Genomic DNA, 16521 nt, shown 5'->3' with positions numbered 1-16521 from the left:
AGGCATGATTTGAGAATGTCCTTTGACTTTGTAATGTGCTTTATGGGCTATGGGGTCTTTTACTCCATAGGGCTTCATGTGTTTTTGGTATGTGTGTTACACAGCACCCTCAGTGCAGTAACACAGGGGTGCCATAGTGACCCCCAAACATAGACTCCATACCCTGGGACTGACTACTGTCTCCCAGGGCATGTAAAGTCACCATTGGCTTTACTAGTCTCAAATTGTGAACAGAACCAGTACAAACCATCAAATTGTGGAAGTACTGGTAGGGGTAATTAGATTGCCTCTGGGTCTGTTTTCCAAGGTGGCACTGTCCAGTCCCCAGTTGTCTAGTTTCTGGCTGGTGGCAGTGGTTACCACGCGAAATATTCCACCGGAATATTTCCTATGGGATTTTCCCATTCATTTTAAACGCACCACTTTTTTGGTGCAATGTTAAAGATACCACCGGGTTATTTATTTAATATTTATTCCCCGGTTGGGTCTTTTCGTCAGGACTCGGTTTTAAAATGGCATTTGTGTTCGCCTCTGTAACTCCAACCCAAGTCGAGCCCTTTATTCCACTTTTGACGGGCTTCCGCACAGAAGCCTCCAAAAGTGGTGCCACTCTGTCTGGGTCTACAGGATGTGTGGGAGGGGGGAATAGGCACCCTGGACTGAGTTGCCTCGGCAACTCAACGCACTCTTGTGTGATTGGCCCAGTGGTGAGCTGCTCGGCTCACCACTTAGCATGTTTTAGTGACAGCTAGGACTGATGAATGGGGGTTTTCAGCATAAAAGCAGGGCTTTGGGGACTGAAACTTCAGAAGTCGCCACAGGACCTAAAGAATCAGAAGAGGGAGAAGCTGAGCCGACCTGCAACGACAACACCACCGGTGGAGCCCTGCTGAACCGACTCACCACTTCCCAACGACAGAGAAGATCTTCTTCCAGGAGAGTCTTCTTCCTTTGAGCTGGTGGGGTTAACCAGTTCGCCTTCCTGGATCGTCTCGTGGTCGAATCGCCCGTGCCAAGCACCCTGGCGGCCGGATAGCCACGTTTCACCACTACCGCGAATAAAAGGGTAGTGCCGTTTAACCAGGAAACTCCACTGCTGGTTTCTTCCCTGGCAGTGCAACGACCTCCAGCTTTCCTCCACGTCGAGATCTTCTCTTCCCCTGGACGAAGCACCGACTTGCACCCGCTGCCAGGAACAACTGCCCCCGCTGGAGCTTTCTCACCATTTCAGGTACTGTGTCCCGCCTGGTCTCCCTTGCAACAGATTGTTCAAGGTGTCCCGTAAATCCTTGAATCTCTATCCTGGGGTGCCCTCCGACCTGTTAACTAACTTTTCTGAACTGATCCAACTCCTTTGTGAACTATCTGCAAAGAATTTTAAAGTGTACTTCAACTGTGTGATCTTGGGCACATTCCGCCTTGCTCTCTCCAAGAGTGGGCCTGGCCTATGAACTTTTTGCTCTACAGTAGACCCTGCCTTTCTTGACTTGCTGTGGTTCTTTAAAAGTGTTGGTGGTGTGTGTTTTCCTATTTCTGCCTTTTCTCTCCCTTTTTAAATAATTATTGGAGTGCCATCTTGGTTACCTCTGTGTTGATAATAAGTCATGTTCTTTTCCTAAGACTTGTCGAATAATTAATTAGGGAGGTGTGTATATTTCTAGTGACTGTTTGAACTTGCTTGACATATTAGTGCCAGTGTATTTTTACAAGTGTGTTTTTAAATAAATAATAATATACTTTTATACCAAAGCTCTGGTCAGTGTTTGCTTGTGCTACTGTATTTTTGTACCTAATGTGTATAACTCTATATACTGCCTAACTCTTCTTGAGAGAAGTCACAGCTACCAGGTAAATCTGGGTGGTACAGACTGCTACCAATTGGGTTTACTGCTAACACCTGTAGTCTTAAACATTTTGCAGTGGTCCCTAAGGGAACTGCACAGGTTTCTGCCTAACACAGGGCATGCAGGATTGGGCTGGTTTCGGTTACTTCCTAATGAGCTCAGTCATGACTGGGGCAATGATGTACTGCGGAAGGTTAAATGATACAGTGTTTATATTGTTGTTTGTTCGTGTCTGGTTGCTCGTGAGAACGAGCTCTCAGCGGATCTACCATGATGTGGAGGCCGGGGGAAGTGCAGGCCTCTGTGAGCGCGGTCAAGCAAGGGTCAGGCTGCAGCTTTCTATGTGTGCAAGTTGTTCTGCCTGTGTTAGGGTTTAGCGCCTTTGACAAAATGGAGTTGTCTAGTACAAAATGGTGTCTGTGTTGTGCCATATATGTGGTCGTGTAGCCTCACGTGTCGATCGGCAGCCACCTCGCCTCCCGGGCCCTGGGGCGTGGGGGCTGCCGACGAGTCATGAGTCTTCACCTGGGTAGGAGATGTAGGCTAGAGGGGGGTCCTATTGACCTGCCCTCCCCTACAGACCCTATGTTAGTGCTTTTTGGCCTGCACAAACAAGAGGGACAATGGCACTCCCTGCTGCATACAACCAACTTTTTGCTGCTAGCTGCTAGGGCATGCCTCGCAAGACATTGGAAAAGAAGGGAACTCCCGAGCTTGAAGGAGTGGTCGGACACAGCTAAGGATATTTACCATATGGGAAGGATCACTGCTGCTATTTATGGTGGAAGTGCAGACATTGTGGGGGAATGGCAGCAATTTTGTAACAGATTTGGGTCGGGTAATGGGTGGAACAACTAGACTATGTTGGCTTGCTCAGTTCCGGCCAAGACAGAAAGGAGCTTAGGATGCACATGGAAATCTACGTAAGCGATTTCGACCTCTCTAAGTTGGAGCTGCTACCCCAAGTTGGATCTCTCATGAACAGTGATGGTTTGGGGGGAGGGGGAAGACTTGTTGAAAGATCCTGTGTTTGAAACATGTGACGAAGGCAAACACCTTTCAGCTTGTTTGCACCTTTCTATGTTATTGCAACAAAAAACAAATAATAATAATAATAATAATAAATAGGCAACACATGTGGATCCTGCCCAGTGTCTCCACCCACACAGCTCCCAGGATATGCTCAGTTCAGTGGTAAACAGCAGAGCAGTGCCAAGGGCAGTATCTGAAAAATTACTGTTGGCTCTGTAGGTACAAATGCATCTTTGAATCTGCATGAATTTAAAGACACAAAGTAGTATGGATTACAACAAGGTATTGGTTTAGAGTTGGAGTATATATTTTACTCACATAATTAACGATAGGGAATGGAAACGAGTTTCTTTACTACCTAAAATCGTTTTACTCCCATCAACAAAAAAATATCCTTCAAAATCTTATCTGGTGCCATGAAGACAGACAAAACACCATGGCTGAGGAGGTGAGAAAATCTATTTTTCCTTCTTCAGGATTGTATTTATTAAAAAAAAAAAAAAAAAAGAACAGAACAGAATGAGGAAGTATTAAGTGTACGTTAACTTTAAAGAGAAAAGCATGATTGTCAGTTTCTTAATGTTTTCCCCTATACCAGTGGTCTGCAACCTTTGGCTGGCCAGATGTATTGTACTACAAGTCCTAAGGTTGCAGACCGCTCCTGGGCTTATAACCATCGTTCTGTACACCAATAAATGTGCTTTTTGTAGTAACATATAAGCTAATTCACAATATTCATTGACTACAACAAAATGGGTTATTTAATATATTCACAATATGAATATTCTACAAATTCACTAACAAATCTATAGCACGTCCACATGATCAGAATAAACTTTATATCATTAATTACGCTCATGGGGAAACTATTTTACTCACTCTGAAGGCTTGGTAAATTAGCATCTTCTGGCTTTGTTTTCAACAAATGCGGAAGACGAGTATATCTGTAGCCAAATCCACAACCCTTTATGGAAAAGAAAGTAACACCACTGGTCATCATGATGAAAAGAAAAAGTGAACTACCTGCAGCAACAGATCTCCAGAGATGGGATCTTTTTTTAAATTTTTATTATTGTTATTGATTTTTCAACATGTTCATGCATAATGAACAGCAATACATAACAATTCCCCCCATTTTGTCACCCCCTTCCCCTCTACCCTATCCCCCACTCTACAGTTCATTCCCCCTTCAATACCAATTAACTTTAAAAATGTCATAAATTGAACCAAACTTCCTCAACTCATTTTACGCCGCCAACTGATTAAAAGGGAGGTTAACTCAAAGATCAAAACGCAGGGAGAGAGAAGGGAGAAGAGAAAAAAAAACAAAAGGAGTTAGGTCTGGTCGACAGATTATCAATTCATCAATGCACAAGGTCAACATCAAGTGTCAAGGTATCAAAGTGTTTCATAAGTTGAAGTTGAAAAAACATGTGTTCCCTGTCTGAGACAAAGTCCAAGAATGGGCTCCAAATTTTCCTAAATTTTGAGAGTTTCCCTTCCAGCATGGCTGTGAGTTTTCTCCAGGCCCAGCAGTTCCCATACTTTTATCCACCAGTAAGCTATTTGCGGGCCATCTATCGTTTTCCAGAACCGGGCTCTTGTGATGTGAGCGGCGATGAGCAGCTGTGAGATCAAAGCCGCCTTGTGTCCTGTGATTGGGAAAGCCCCATTTTCTGGCGCATTCCCCCGGCAGCAGCACTCTTGGGTCCATAGGGAGCAGAGAGCCCGTAATCTCCTTAATTTTTTACCTCACCTCCAGCCAGAACGTTTAGATAACTGAACAATGCCACCACATGTGGGCCAGATCCCCCTCCCCCCCCGATCCCCACACCCATGCCAACATGTACCTGGATATTCTGCATTCATTGAATGGAGTCTACTTGGGGGGAAATACCACCTAAAACAAACTTTGATGGCATTTTCTTTCACTATCGCACAGCATGAACTTTTCTGAGCTCTATGCCAAATCCGCTGCCAGGACTCCTCTGAAATTTCCAGCCCCAATTCCCTCTCCCAAGATTGCATGTAAGGAAGTTTCTCCTCTATTGGAGCATTCTCTAATAGTTGATAACATGAGGCTATTCTATGCGATTGTTGCCCCTCAAGTATTTTAAGTTCTATGCCCACTGGGGTTCTCGTTGCAGCTTGACGGGTGCCCCTATTGGTCAGCCAGTGCCGAAGCTGAATATTTTTAAAGCTTTCTGTCTCTGGGATCCCAAACTTATCTTTGCACTCTTGGAAAGTCAGGGGTTCTTGGTTGGAGTACAAGTCCCTCAGCCTTAGGGGTTTATCCTGACTCCAATTTTGATATAATATAAATGGTAGGGCACCTGGCGGGGTCCTGATTTACCCAGGTAGGTAAACATATAATAAACAAAAGAATCAGGATGACGAGATCCAGACCAAGTTCTGTGTGTGTGTGTTTATTCGCATCAACACAGAAAGTTTCAAGTAATCAAGACAATTTATTTTACAGGTCTTTCGATAAGCACGAAAGGTACAATGTGAACGGACAAGGTTTAGTGATAAAAGGTGATAACACATATGTGTGTAGACCTCGAAACTGCAGAGGTCGAAACTTCAATCAAAAACAGATTTCCCACAGTTGGAAGGGGTAACAACCCTAGTAGGCAGGGAAAGGTGTGCTCTCAGACTTGCGTCAGTCCAAGGCATGATTAACACATGGTGCACACAACACAATTTACATGAAACGTACACAAGGGGGGTGGAGTTGTGACACAGGGATCGACACGGGGTGTGTTTCGGCCAAAAAAGAGGCTAGAATGGCGCCTGTCTTTGCGCTGGCCTTCGTCAGGAGATGCACCTATGGCGGTGCTGTCCGTTGTGTCTGTGAATAAAAACATATTGGTGAGGATCTCGGGAGTTTATTTACTAAGTACTGACTAGTATTTAATACGGGCAAGGTGGTGCCAGAGAGGTACACCGTGTGGTGTCTCTTGAGAACAGCGTACCTATTGTGGTAGCAGGAGGCTGTTGTGAGGGTCATCCATGAAAAATGCAGGATTGACGGTGCATGAATGGCACTTGTTCTGTCGGCTGTCTCGGTGGACGGGCCGATTCGTCTCAGGGTCCCGTGCAACTGGTGTAGGCCGGGATAGGTCCTAAATCTGAGAAAGGACATAAAACGCGGGTAATGAAAACCCGGCTGTGAGTAAAGGATAAAAACCCAATGGGTGAAGGTGGTCCGAAAAAGGGCTCTAACCCCACTGGTGTGGTGGTGGTGCGGTGTTCGAGGCTACATTAGCAAGATACCTGGGCTGTGTGCTCCTGGGTATGCCGAGGTGAGTGATGGTCGGCTAGGCAACATGACTAAGGTGGCCCTGGGATGACAGAGGTGCTTATTGTGAATAGACATCTGTCCAGGTGAAAGCTATGCCGGGCACGGGATTGTTGGTCGTGGGCTGCGTGTCGGTGCCTGGAATGGGAATTATCAGGAAAGTGGAGACTCGCTGTCGCAGGGGTGCGGTGAAGAGCTGGAGTAGGTAACTTACCGCAGTGAGCTCGCAGGTGCTGCGCTACGTGGTACCAGGACCTCAGGACGCCGTGGTTGTTGTGAGGAAGACAGAGTAGTGGTGCCTTATTAGCTAAGCTGGGCCTGACAGGGACCAATCCAAACTGGCGGAGGGCCTGGACGCGGGGGCCAATCGCGAGGGGCTGGTCGAGTGGGTCACGATCGCGTGGTGTAGTGGGAAATGTAGTTCCCTAGTGCCACCAAAATGGCGGCACAGCATGGAGTGATGCAGTGACAGGGACGGGTCATGTTCTATAGATGGAAAGAGGTGTTTAGTTAGAAATGTTTCCATTCGACAGTTATGTTCAGGCCGTTTCGTACTGTGTCCAATTTGTGTACCCATTTTTGCTCGAGTCTAGTGAGAGCCAAATTGATATCGCCACCCCGGCGTTGTGGCTGGAGTTGTTGGACCACCGTCCAGAACAACTGATCGTGGGTGTGTTTTGCCTTGGCGAAATGTTCAACTAGTGGCTTGTCTTCGACTTGGTTTTTGATGCAGGACCTGTGTTCGTTAATCCTTTGTTTGATTGGTCTGATGGTTTTGCCAATGTAGACCAGTTGACAGGGGCACTTGATGGCGTAGATAATGAATCTACTTTCGCAGTTCGTATGGCTGTTCAATTTCCAAGTGAGATTATTGTGGACAAAAGTTTTGCTGTTTTTGGTGAAGCGACATGCGACACATTGTCCACAACTGAAGTGTCCCACCACGGGTGGGAGATTCCACAAGGTGGAGGTAGGTCTGTTTGGTTCCAGGAAGGTGTGTACCAGTGTGTCTCTGAGGTTTTTGTTTTTCTTGAAAGCGAATAGAGGTTTTTTGGCTAGGCTCCCATCGTTTTTGATCAGATGCCAATGTTTATTGATGGTGTTCTTTATGAGATTGCTGATTGGGTTATATGTAGTGACACAGACAACCCTGTTGATGGGATCTTTTTGTCTCGTGGTGAGGCAGACCGAGCGATCCGTGTTGGCTGCTCTTTTCTTGGCGCTCCTGATGGATTTTTTAGGGTAGCCCCTTTCTCCGAGACGTTTTTGTAGTTGTTGCGGATGGTATTTGAATTTTTCTGTGTCGGAGCAGTTCCTGCGGATGCGAAGGAATTGGCTGTACGGGAGATTGTACTTCAATCCTTGAGGGTGGTAGCTCGAGAAGTGCAGCAGAGTGTTTCTGTCCGTGGGTTTTCTAAAGAGTTCCGTTTTCAATTTCTCTCCGGATCTATAGATGTGAAGATCTAGAAAGTTGATGGATTGGTAGTCCCACTCGATGGTAAACTTAATGTGGTTGTTGCGTGTGTTGATCCATTGGTGGAAGGCTAAAAGTGTGTCTTTGCTTCCTTCCCAGACTAGTAGTACGTCGTCAATGTAGCGGCGCCAGATCTTGATGTGTGTTCTGTATGGGTTGTCGTTGTGATAGATATGATCCTCTTCATACTGAGCCATGTATAAGTTGGCGACGTCCGGAGCGAAAGTGGCCCCCATGCTCACGCCTTTGATTTGTTGGTACAATTGTTGGCCAAAAAGGAAGAAGTTTTCGCCCATCGCAATGCGGATGCATTCGAGCAGGAAGTTGGTAGGTACGGAGGAGACGTCTGTCCTTTTTTCGAGGCAGATGGCCAAGGCTTGTAATCCTTCCAGCTGTGGGATCGAGGTGTATAGTGCCTCGACATCCATGGTGACCAGTATGGAGTCTGTCGAGAGCTGTATGGTGTCTAGGACCTTGATGGTTTCCGTGCTATCTCTGAGGTAGGATGCCATTTTTCCGATGAAGGGTTTCATAAAGAAGTCTGTGTACAGGGAGAAAGGTTCCAGCAGTGAGTCACATGCGGAGACTATGGGTCTCCCTGGTGGTTTCGTAGCATGTTTGTGTATTTTCGGTAAGATGTAAAAAGCCGGAGTCCTCGGATGGGTTTTGTTAAGGAACGCCCGTTCTTCTTGGCAGATCCAGCCCTCGTCTTCGGCGTGTTTTGTGAGGTTGAGGATCTCTTCCTGAAGGCGTTCTGTGGGGTCTCTGTTTAACATTTTGTATGAAGTTTGGTCGTTGAGGAGTCGTTGGCACTCCTGGTTATAGTCTGTGGTATTCATGATAACGATGCCCCCTCCCTTATCTGCTGGCTTTATAGTGATAGTGGTGTCTTGGTGGAGGTCCTTCAGGGACTTTCTCTCCGCTCGTTTCAGGTTGTCCTGATAGAAGTTGTTCTTTCTAATGCCGATATTAACGGTGTTCATGACCATTTTTTCAAATGTTTCGAATTCACTCGGGATCGTATGAGGTGGAGGCATGAAGGTGGATTTAGGTTTAAAACCTGTCGTATTCTCCTTGTCTCTCTCAGGTGCTGGAGTGCCGTTGTATGCTCTGTCCTGTTTGTTGGGTAAATGTACCTCGAAGAAGTATTTTAATCTCAAAGTTCGAAAGAAACGTCTGAGTTCTGCTTCTGTGGAGAACGGGTCTGCTTTAGTGGCTGGAACAAAAGATAGACCTTTCTCCAGAAGGGTCTGTTCTGTATGGGCCAGTGGTCTAGTGGATAAATTAAAGATGGGGATGGGTGCTAAGGCTGGTTCGAGTACCACTGGCGGGTCCTCATATACTGCCCCGTTTGTGGGCGTCTCTTCGGTCGGCCCCGTTGGCCCCCTCGTTGAAAAAACGGGTGTTGTTGGGGTGGGCCTGGGTCTCTTGTGCCTCCGGGTGAACCAGGTGTGCTGCCGCTTGAGGATCCTGAGCTGCCTGAGAAATTCACCATGCGGTTGCGTTTATTGTAGTTGGATTTTTGTTGTTGTTGGAGATTGCTGTAGTACGCTTCTTTGAGATAGGGATATGTTTTGTCTTCAGCGTAATTATTAAGGTCCTTTCTGAATTTTTGTACTTTTCGTTAGACCGTGAGTTAGCTTTCACCTGGACAGATGTCTATTCGCAATAAGCACCTCTGTCATCCCAGGGCCACCTTAGTCATGTTGCCTAGCCGACCATCACTCACCTCGGCATACCCAGGAGCACACAGCCCAGGTATCTTGCTAATGTAGCCTCGAACACCGCACCACCACCACACCAGTGGGGTTAGAGCCCTTTTTCGGACCACCTTCACCCATTGGGTTTTTATCCTTTACTCACAGCCGGGTTTTCATTACCCGCATTTTATGTCCTTTCTCAGATGTAGGACCTATCCCGGCCTACACCAGTTGCACGGGACCCTGAGACGAATCGGCCCGTCCACCGAGACAGCCGACAGAACAAGTGCCATTCATGCACCGTCAATCCTGCATTTTTCATGGATGACCCTCACAACAGCCTCCTGCTACCACAATAGGTACGCTGTTCTCAAGAGACACCACACGGTGTACCTCTCTGGCACCACCTTGCCCGTATTAAATACTAGTCAGTACTTAGTAAATAAACTCCCGAGATCCTCACCAATATGTTTTTATTCACAGACACAACGGACAGCACCGCCATAGGTGCATCTCCTGACGAAGGCCAGCGCAAAGACAGGCGCCATTCTAGCCTCTTTTTTGGCCGAAACACACCCCGTGTCGATCCCTGTGTCACAACTCCACCCCCATTGTGTACGTTTCATGTAAATTGTGTTGTGTGCACCATGTGTTAATCATGCCTTGGACTGACGCAAGTCTGAGAGCACACCTTTCCCTGCCTACTAGGGTTGTTACCCCTTCCAACTGTGGGAAATCTGTTTTTGATTGAAGTTTCGACCTCTGCAGTTTCGAGGTCTACACACATATGTGTTATCACCTTTTATCACTAAACCTTGTCCGTTCACATTGTACCTTTCGTGCTTATCGAAAGACCTGTAAAATAAATTGTCTTGATTACTTGAAACTTTCTGTGTTGATGCGAATAAACACACACACACAGAACTTGGTCTGGATCTCGTCATCCTGATTCTTTTGTTTATTATATCCAATTTTGATATGACTTGGCATCCAATCCTGGGGTGAAAGCCGGATTCTGGGTGATGGGGGATAACGGGCCCAGCCCCAATAGAATACCCCTCTGTGAGCAAGCCCTAGCCCAACTCCAAAGCGTGGCTAGAGTGGTGGGAAGAATCTCACCCCTGTGGTTCTGAGCCTCCCTGTGAAGAAATGGGAAATAGGCCAAGGGAAATGGAGCAACCGCTTGCTCAATCCCCTGCCATTTAGGAGGATCCAGTCAATTTCTCCAGGAAAGCATCACCGCCAACTGAGCTGCCCTGAAGTACCTTGACACTGAGGGGAGGCCCAGGCCACCCAGCATCCTCCCTCTTGTCAAGAGCTTCCAAGGAACCCTCAGACTTTTCCCCTTCCAGATAAACCGGCCCATCTCTTTCTGCACATTTATAAGCTCGAACTCAGGAATGGAAATTGGCAGGGAGTGGAACGCATATAGTAGTCTCGGGAGAAGTGACATCTTAATCGCGTTGACGCAGCCTAGCCATGAGATATCTTGAGACTCCCACCATTGCAGCCACTCTTTTGCCTCCTTAAACAAGGCAGGGATATTCGCCTTATTGGGGTCCGGCGTAAGTCGGAATCAATTTTATCCCCAGGTACAGGATCTTCGTTGAGGACCATGGAATGTGTGATGTTGCCTGTATACCTTCTAGCCTACTGGGATCTTCAGTTATGGCCGTCCCTATAGATTTGGTTGGGTTCACCTTGAAACCAAAATCGAGGCAAACCGGGTTAAGAGGTCCAAGAGGGGAGGAATCGAGTTAGGGGCATCATTCAGGAAAAAAAGTAAATCATCTGCATATAAGGCCACTTTATGGGATTGCCCCGCCACCTCAAAGCCTAGGATATCTGGGTGTAATCTAATGTGTTGGGCCAGGGGTTCCATCGCCAGGGCAAAAACTAAACGTGACAGGGGACTAACTCGCCTGGTGTCTTTGCCCAGCACAATCAACGGGGTCCAATTTCTATTTACTTTGACTTTGGTCGAGGGGATTTGAAAATTTCAAAGTACTAATTTGGAAAACCCTGGGCCAAAACCGAACCCCTCTAAAATCGCTTCTAAATACTCCCAGGACATACTATCAAACGCCCTATGGTTGTCTAAGGATAACAATGACAACCGCCCTGGGATCTTTGGGGCAAGAGCAATCAGATCTATAGCTCGGCGAACATTGTCATACGTTGATCGGTTGTATATGAACCCCGTTTGATCATTTATTATCAGGGAAGGGAGAATCCCATCCAGTCTGTCAGTCTAGAAAAGTAGACATCCCTCGAACAGAAGGCTTATGCAGGATAATTGGTTGGGCGAAGACCAACCGCCTCCTTTAAAGTATAAAGAATATATACTCATTACTTATTACGTAGCTATTAGTTTAACTAGAGTGCGGCCATTTTAAGGTCACCAGAATCGCCATTTTGTTTTCTCTATGTTTCTCTTTAACATCGCCACTTTTGCCTCATGTAAAACTGCTTTGCTGTAGATATTATTTCGCTTCAATGGTCCAAGGTTATTAAAGACATGTTGAAACAATGCACGAGGAGCCAGACAGAAAAGCCCGTTTTCCTCCTTCACATATCCTTGGAAGCGGGGAGCAAGGCATTCTTATCAGTACACGGATGCCAGTGAGTCTCCTTAAAAGAATAGCAATGGACGAAACTAATATTAAAGGGTTTGAATTATGTTCTTCTTTACGGCCCCCCTTCTGAGCGCTGTGAGCCCCCGGAGGGCAAGTTGATCTCTAGAGCGTGAATCGAAACCAGGAGATAGTAAGGCCTGGAATGTGCCAGTCCCTCGACGCGCAGCTTGTCCATGAAAACAGAAGCGCTGTGTTCTCACAAATGAAGAATAGTGTCTGTAAATTCGAGATTGCAAACTGTTACTAAATATGGTGATCTAAAGTGTCATATTCATCACCATGGTCAATCATCGCCTCCACTTCAAAGGGAATGAATTAGGGGCGGCATCAAATGTGTCAAATGTGTCATTACTGATTGTAAGATGCTCATTTTGTATATATATGTAACTGATGTACGATTTTCGCTCTCTTGCGTCCCCCGAGGTCTGTTAGACACACGTCGTGGGGCGTGGGACCATTTGGCCAACTGAGACTATTTGTTTTTGCAATAAACCCTAGATTTTGGGAATACAACCTTGTGTGTGGGGTATCAGTTTGTGTGTGGTGATTGTGCCTCGTTTCCACATCTGAGTGTCTCTCAGGGGCCCCTTCAAGGTGCCCCGCAATTATTTTCCCCAGCAGCTTTGCATCTGTGTTTAACAGCGCGATTGGCCTATAGGAGGCACAATCAGTAGGGTCCTTTCCGGTTTTCAAAAGCAGTGTCGTAGCCGACTCAGCCATTGACTTAGTTACTACCCCTGCTTTCCAGATGGCATTAAAAAGCTTTGTTAGATAATGGGTCAGCTCCGCTCTGAAGGTTTTATAAAATCTATTTGTAAAACCGTCCGGTCCCGGGGCCTTACCTAACGGAAGGGAGCGGATCGCTATATCCGTCTCTTCGCTGTGATTGGAGCTTCTAAACTCTCGCGCAGTTTCGCCGAAATCTGCGGGAGGTGCGCCTTTTGTATGAAATCTCGGGCCAGCTGTGAGTCTGTTATATGTGGGGCTGATTGGTTTCTGAAGAAATGTTCTACTATCTTGAGTTTCTCTGACTCAGCATAGACCTGCCTCCCGTCTGCCCCTCTTGAAGAGTTTATATGATTACGCCTTGTTTGTTTTTTGAGTTTGGATGCAAGCAGCCGATTGGCCTTATTCCCTTTTGAATAATAATGTTGTTTAGTGCACATTAACCCATATGCTGCCCGGCTCATGTGGTGAGCCTTGAGTGCCTTCTGAGCCACACGGACATCTCTGAGGGTCCGCCGAGAGGCCCTATTCTTATGTATCTCTTCTCTCCTTTGGAGCTCCAATTCCAACTGAGTTTGAACTTGCCTTTTGACTTTCCTCCTTTCTATTGTCTGAGTTATGATTTGACCCCTGATCACTGCCTTTGCCGCGTCCTATACCATCGCATAATCCGTCCCCTCTGTGTCATTATTCGTAAAGTACTGAGTTATATATCCGTAAAGTACTGAGTTATATTGTCTGAGATGCAGGAGCAGAACTGAGGATCCCCCAAAATAAGTTTGTTCAGACGCCAGGTGCGCGGGGGGTCCGAAATGTCAGTAAACAGATCCATAGTTACCAACACAGGGGCATGATCTGATAGAGCCTTCGGGAGGATCTCTATGCCCATTGTGTGAGGAATAAGATTATCCGAAAGAAAAAACATATCCAGCCTAGAAAACCCTCTATGTACTGAAGAATAAAAAGAGTAATCCTGCTCCCCTTGATGAAAAACACAAGCTTCTATCAGCGAATGCTCCCAAAGGAGTGTAGTAAGTGCTACAAAAATGTTTTTGTCACCCGAGGTTGGGGGAAGGGAGTTTTATCACTGCGTTAAAATCCCCACCCATTATGAGGTCTCCCTCAGTCTGCTTGTGCAATATCTTTGACAAAGAGGCATAAAACAAGTCCTGGCGGGCATTCGTTGCATATAACGATACCAGGGTCACTCTTTTCCCTTGTAATGTGGCCACCACTAAAACATATCTCCCCCCTTTATCTTGCAGGGTCTTATGAAACTTTAGCAATACCCCCTTGCGGACCAGAATGGCTACGCTGCATCTCTTCAGCCCCGAGGAAGCACAGCATTTGACAGGATAAAGTTTATCATTAAGTCGAAATTCATCAGTGGATAATAGATGAGTTTCTTGCAAAAATAATATAGTGGGGTTGAGTGTGGCTAATCGATAAAATAGAGCTTTCCCCTTTAACAGGGAGTTTAAACCCTGTACATTCAGGGTGAGGCATGTTACATTTGGGTTAGCCATTCCGGTGATGACCTGGTCCCATTACACATCCGACCCAGTAGATTTATCGCACAGAATTCTACCCAAGTAGTTCCACCGTTTCCTCCCCTTTGCACAGAGATTATATCTCTGATTTGAATGAAGCATCCAGTATGCAACCCTTTCCAGATTACCCAAGCTGACAAGAAAAACAGCTCATTTTCCGTAATGTCAACAGTGCGATACAAACAGCATTTCCAATCACATCGACCATTCTTTAGACCAAACCCAGTGGTGAGAACCCATATAAGAGAAAACTTGACAAAAACAAAAAGGAAAAAAGGAACAATAACCAGCATTATTGACCAATGAATTACAAGATTTTCAAGGTTATAATCAATAGCTTGTTTTAAAGCACTATAGTGGGCACAATCCGTGTGGTAGGCGCCCGCCCATACCCACTTCTGTATACACCTGTACCTCAGTGGCGAAGCAAAATACAAACTGAAATGGTGGTATTCAAAGTTCCAACTTAAACCGTCCGCTCAAGCCTAGGTGGATGGCTCCTGAACTTTTATGTGAGCCCCCTAGAAACCACAAGACAGAAATTATTATTCTTCGTGAACTCTTCTCTAAACCTGTAAGGACACCTCACCTGGTGCCTCTATTCAAGAAGGGCATCTATAGCCAACCAAACTTTGGGCTTCTCATATTTGCAAGTTCAAGGTGAACCCCTATATCAAAGTAAAATCATGCTTGAGGATCCTTCATTGTAGGTGGAGCAAGGATCAGTCAGAGGCGGATCATGTGGGATCTGTCATGCCTTTCGACGTGCCCGTGGCCACTTTCACCATCTGCCAGCCTCTGGGATTCCTCCTTACATCTTTCGGAGTAGGGCTTCGTGATCGATCATCCGAACAGGTATTTTTCATTCCAGAGTCAGTGTCTCCCCACTCTTCTCCACGCATTAGTTTCTTGGTCTCCTCTTCAAAGCGGATTGTATAGGCGCGATTATGAAATTCAAAAAGCAGCTTGCATGGAAACCCCCATTGATAGCGAATCTTCCTCTCTTGAAGCCATGTTGTGACCTTCTGAAGCCGCCTACGATCTGCCAGAGTAGAAGGGGAGAGTTCCTGGAAGAGGATCAATGTGGAGTTTCACCGGTTCCGCCTTCTGCGCTGCCGCTTTGATTATCTCTTTTTGATGGAAGAAATTAACTTTAGTGAGAACATCTTCTTTCTTTCTTTTGTTGAATAGTAGAGTAGATTTGGTGAGTCGTATCCAGGTTCAGATCCTCTGTTTCCTCTAATCCCAGAAGAGATCTGAAAAGAGCCCGAACGTACTCCGGGAGATCATGATCAGATACCTGCCTGGGAATTCCGTGCAGCCAAATATTGTTCCTTCTAGATCGATTTTCTTGATCCACTTGCTTCGTCCATAACTCCTCTATGCGATCTTCCATGTTTTGCGTTCTTCTGTAGAGTTCCTCATAATCGTGCCCTTGTTCGCAAGTCATATTTTCCAATTCATTAACTCTGTCTTCCAGGCCTTTCAAATGGGAGTCCACTACTGCGACGGATTGTGCCAAGGAGCCTCTGGAAGACTTTATTTCTGATTTTATTTATTGCGTGATGTCCATTTTTAAGGCTCTCATAACCTCCTCGAAGTATTGCTTGGAGAGTGTAGGATCCATAGAGGAGTCCACCTCTGGTGGGGAGTGTATATCTGCTTTTGTCGTTTGCATTGCCTGCTCCCCGGGACCACCAGATGTCAAGTATGCTGTGAATCCGCCCCTCTTGTGCTTTTGTGCAGATCTGGGCATCACCAAACCAGGTGATCATGCCAATTCACACTGAGTTCCCAGCAAGTACTGTCTCAAGGAAGAGCGCGCCAGAACATGCAGGGTGCTAGCTATACATTTCCTAGGTTGATCCCAAGTCCAGCTACACATGCACAGCGTTTCTCCCTGGATCGGCGTCAGATGCTGCCCACTGCCCTATTCATTTGAAGAGAAAAGTCCAGGTGCGCGGGAGCTGCTGCCGTTGCTAACCCGCCTAGGTAGTCCACACCAGCCACGGCCGCCAGTTAATATAAGTGCGCAGTTTAGCCCGTTCCCTCCTGGAGCGTTTCAAAGTTCACCTCCTGCCTCCTTGCAGATGCCCTTAGCGATATACGCATAATGAATACGAGCAGAATCGTGCCCATCACAGCCAGCAATCTTCCGGGGGAAGTCACGCCACACCCGCTGAAGCTCCTTACCTCTGCAGGACCTCCTTTTCGGCCCGCCTTAGTTGCTTGGTCGCTTGCTCCTTCAGCCAAGCGCA

At 46.5% G+C, this 16521-nt stretch overlaps 1 protein-coding gene across 5 annotated transcripts in view; it reads right to left on the bottom strand.

The window, feature by feature from the left end:
- RNF123 (ring finger protein 123) overlaps nucleotides 1-16521 on the bottom strand; it is a 3033138-nt gene that overhangs the window by 1012293 nt on the left and 2004324 nt on the right. For all 5 annotated transcript variants that reach the window (XM_069644183.1, XM_069644184.1, XM_069644185.1 and 2 more), the window contains exon 31: nucleotides 3756-3840. In XM_069644183.1, coding sequence (XP_069500284.1) covers nucleotides 3756-3840 — 85 coding nt within the window. The remainder of the gene's footprint in view (nucleotides 1-3755; nucleotides 3841-16521) is intronic.

This window comes from Ambystoma mexicanum, chromosome 2p, assembly GCF_040938575.1.
Source record: "Ambystoma mexicanum isolate Mex_15411 chromosome 2p, UKY_AmexF1_1, whole genome shotgun sequence".
Classification (NCBI taxonomy): Eukaryota; Metazoa; Chordata; class Amphibia; order Caudata; family Ambystomatidae; genus Ambystoma; species Ambystoma mexicanum.
The sequence above is the reverse complement of the archived record's forward strand: the minus strand, read 5'-3'. Positions and strand labels throughout refer to the sequence as shown.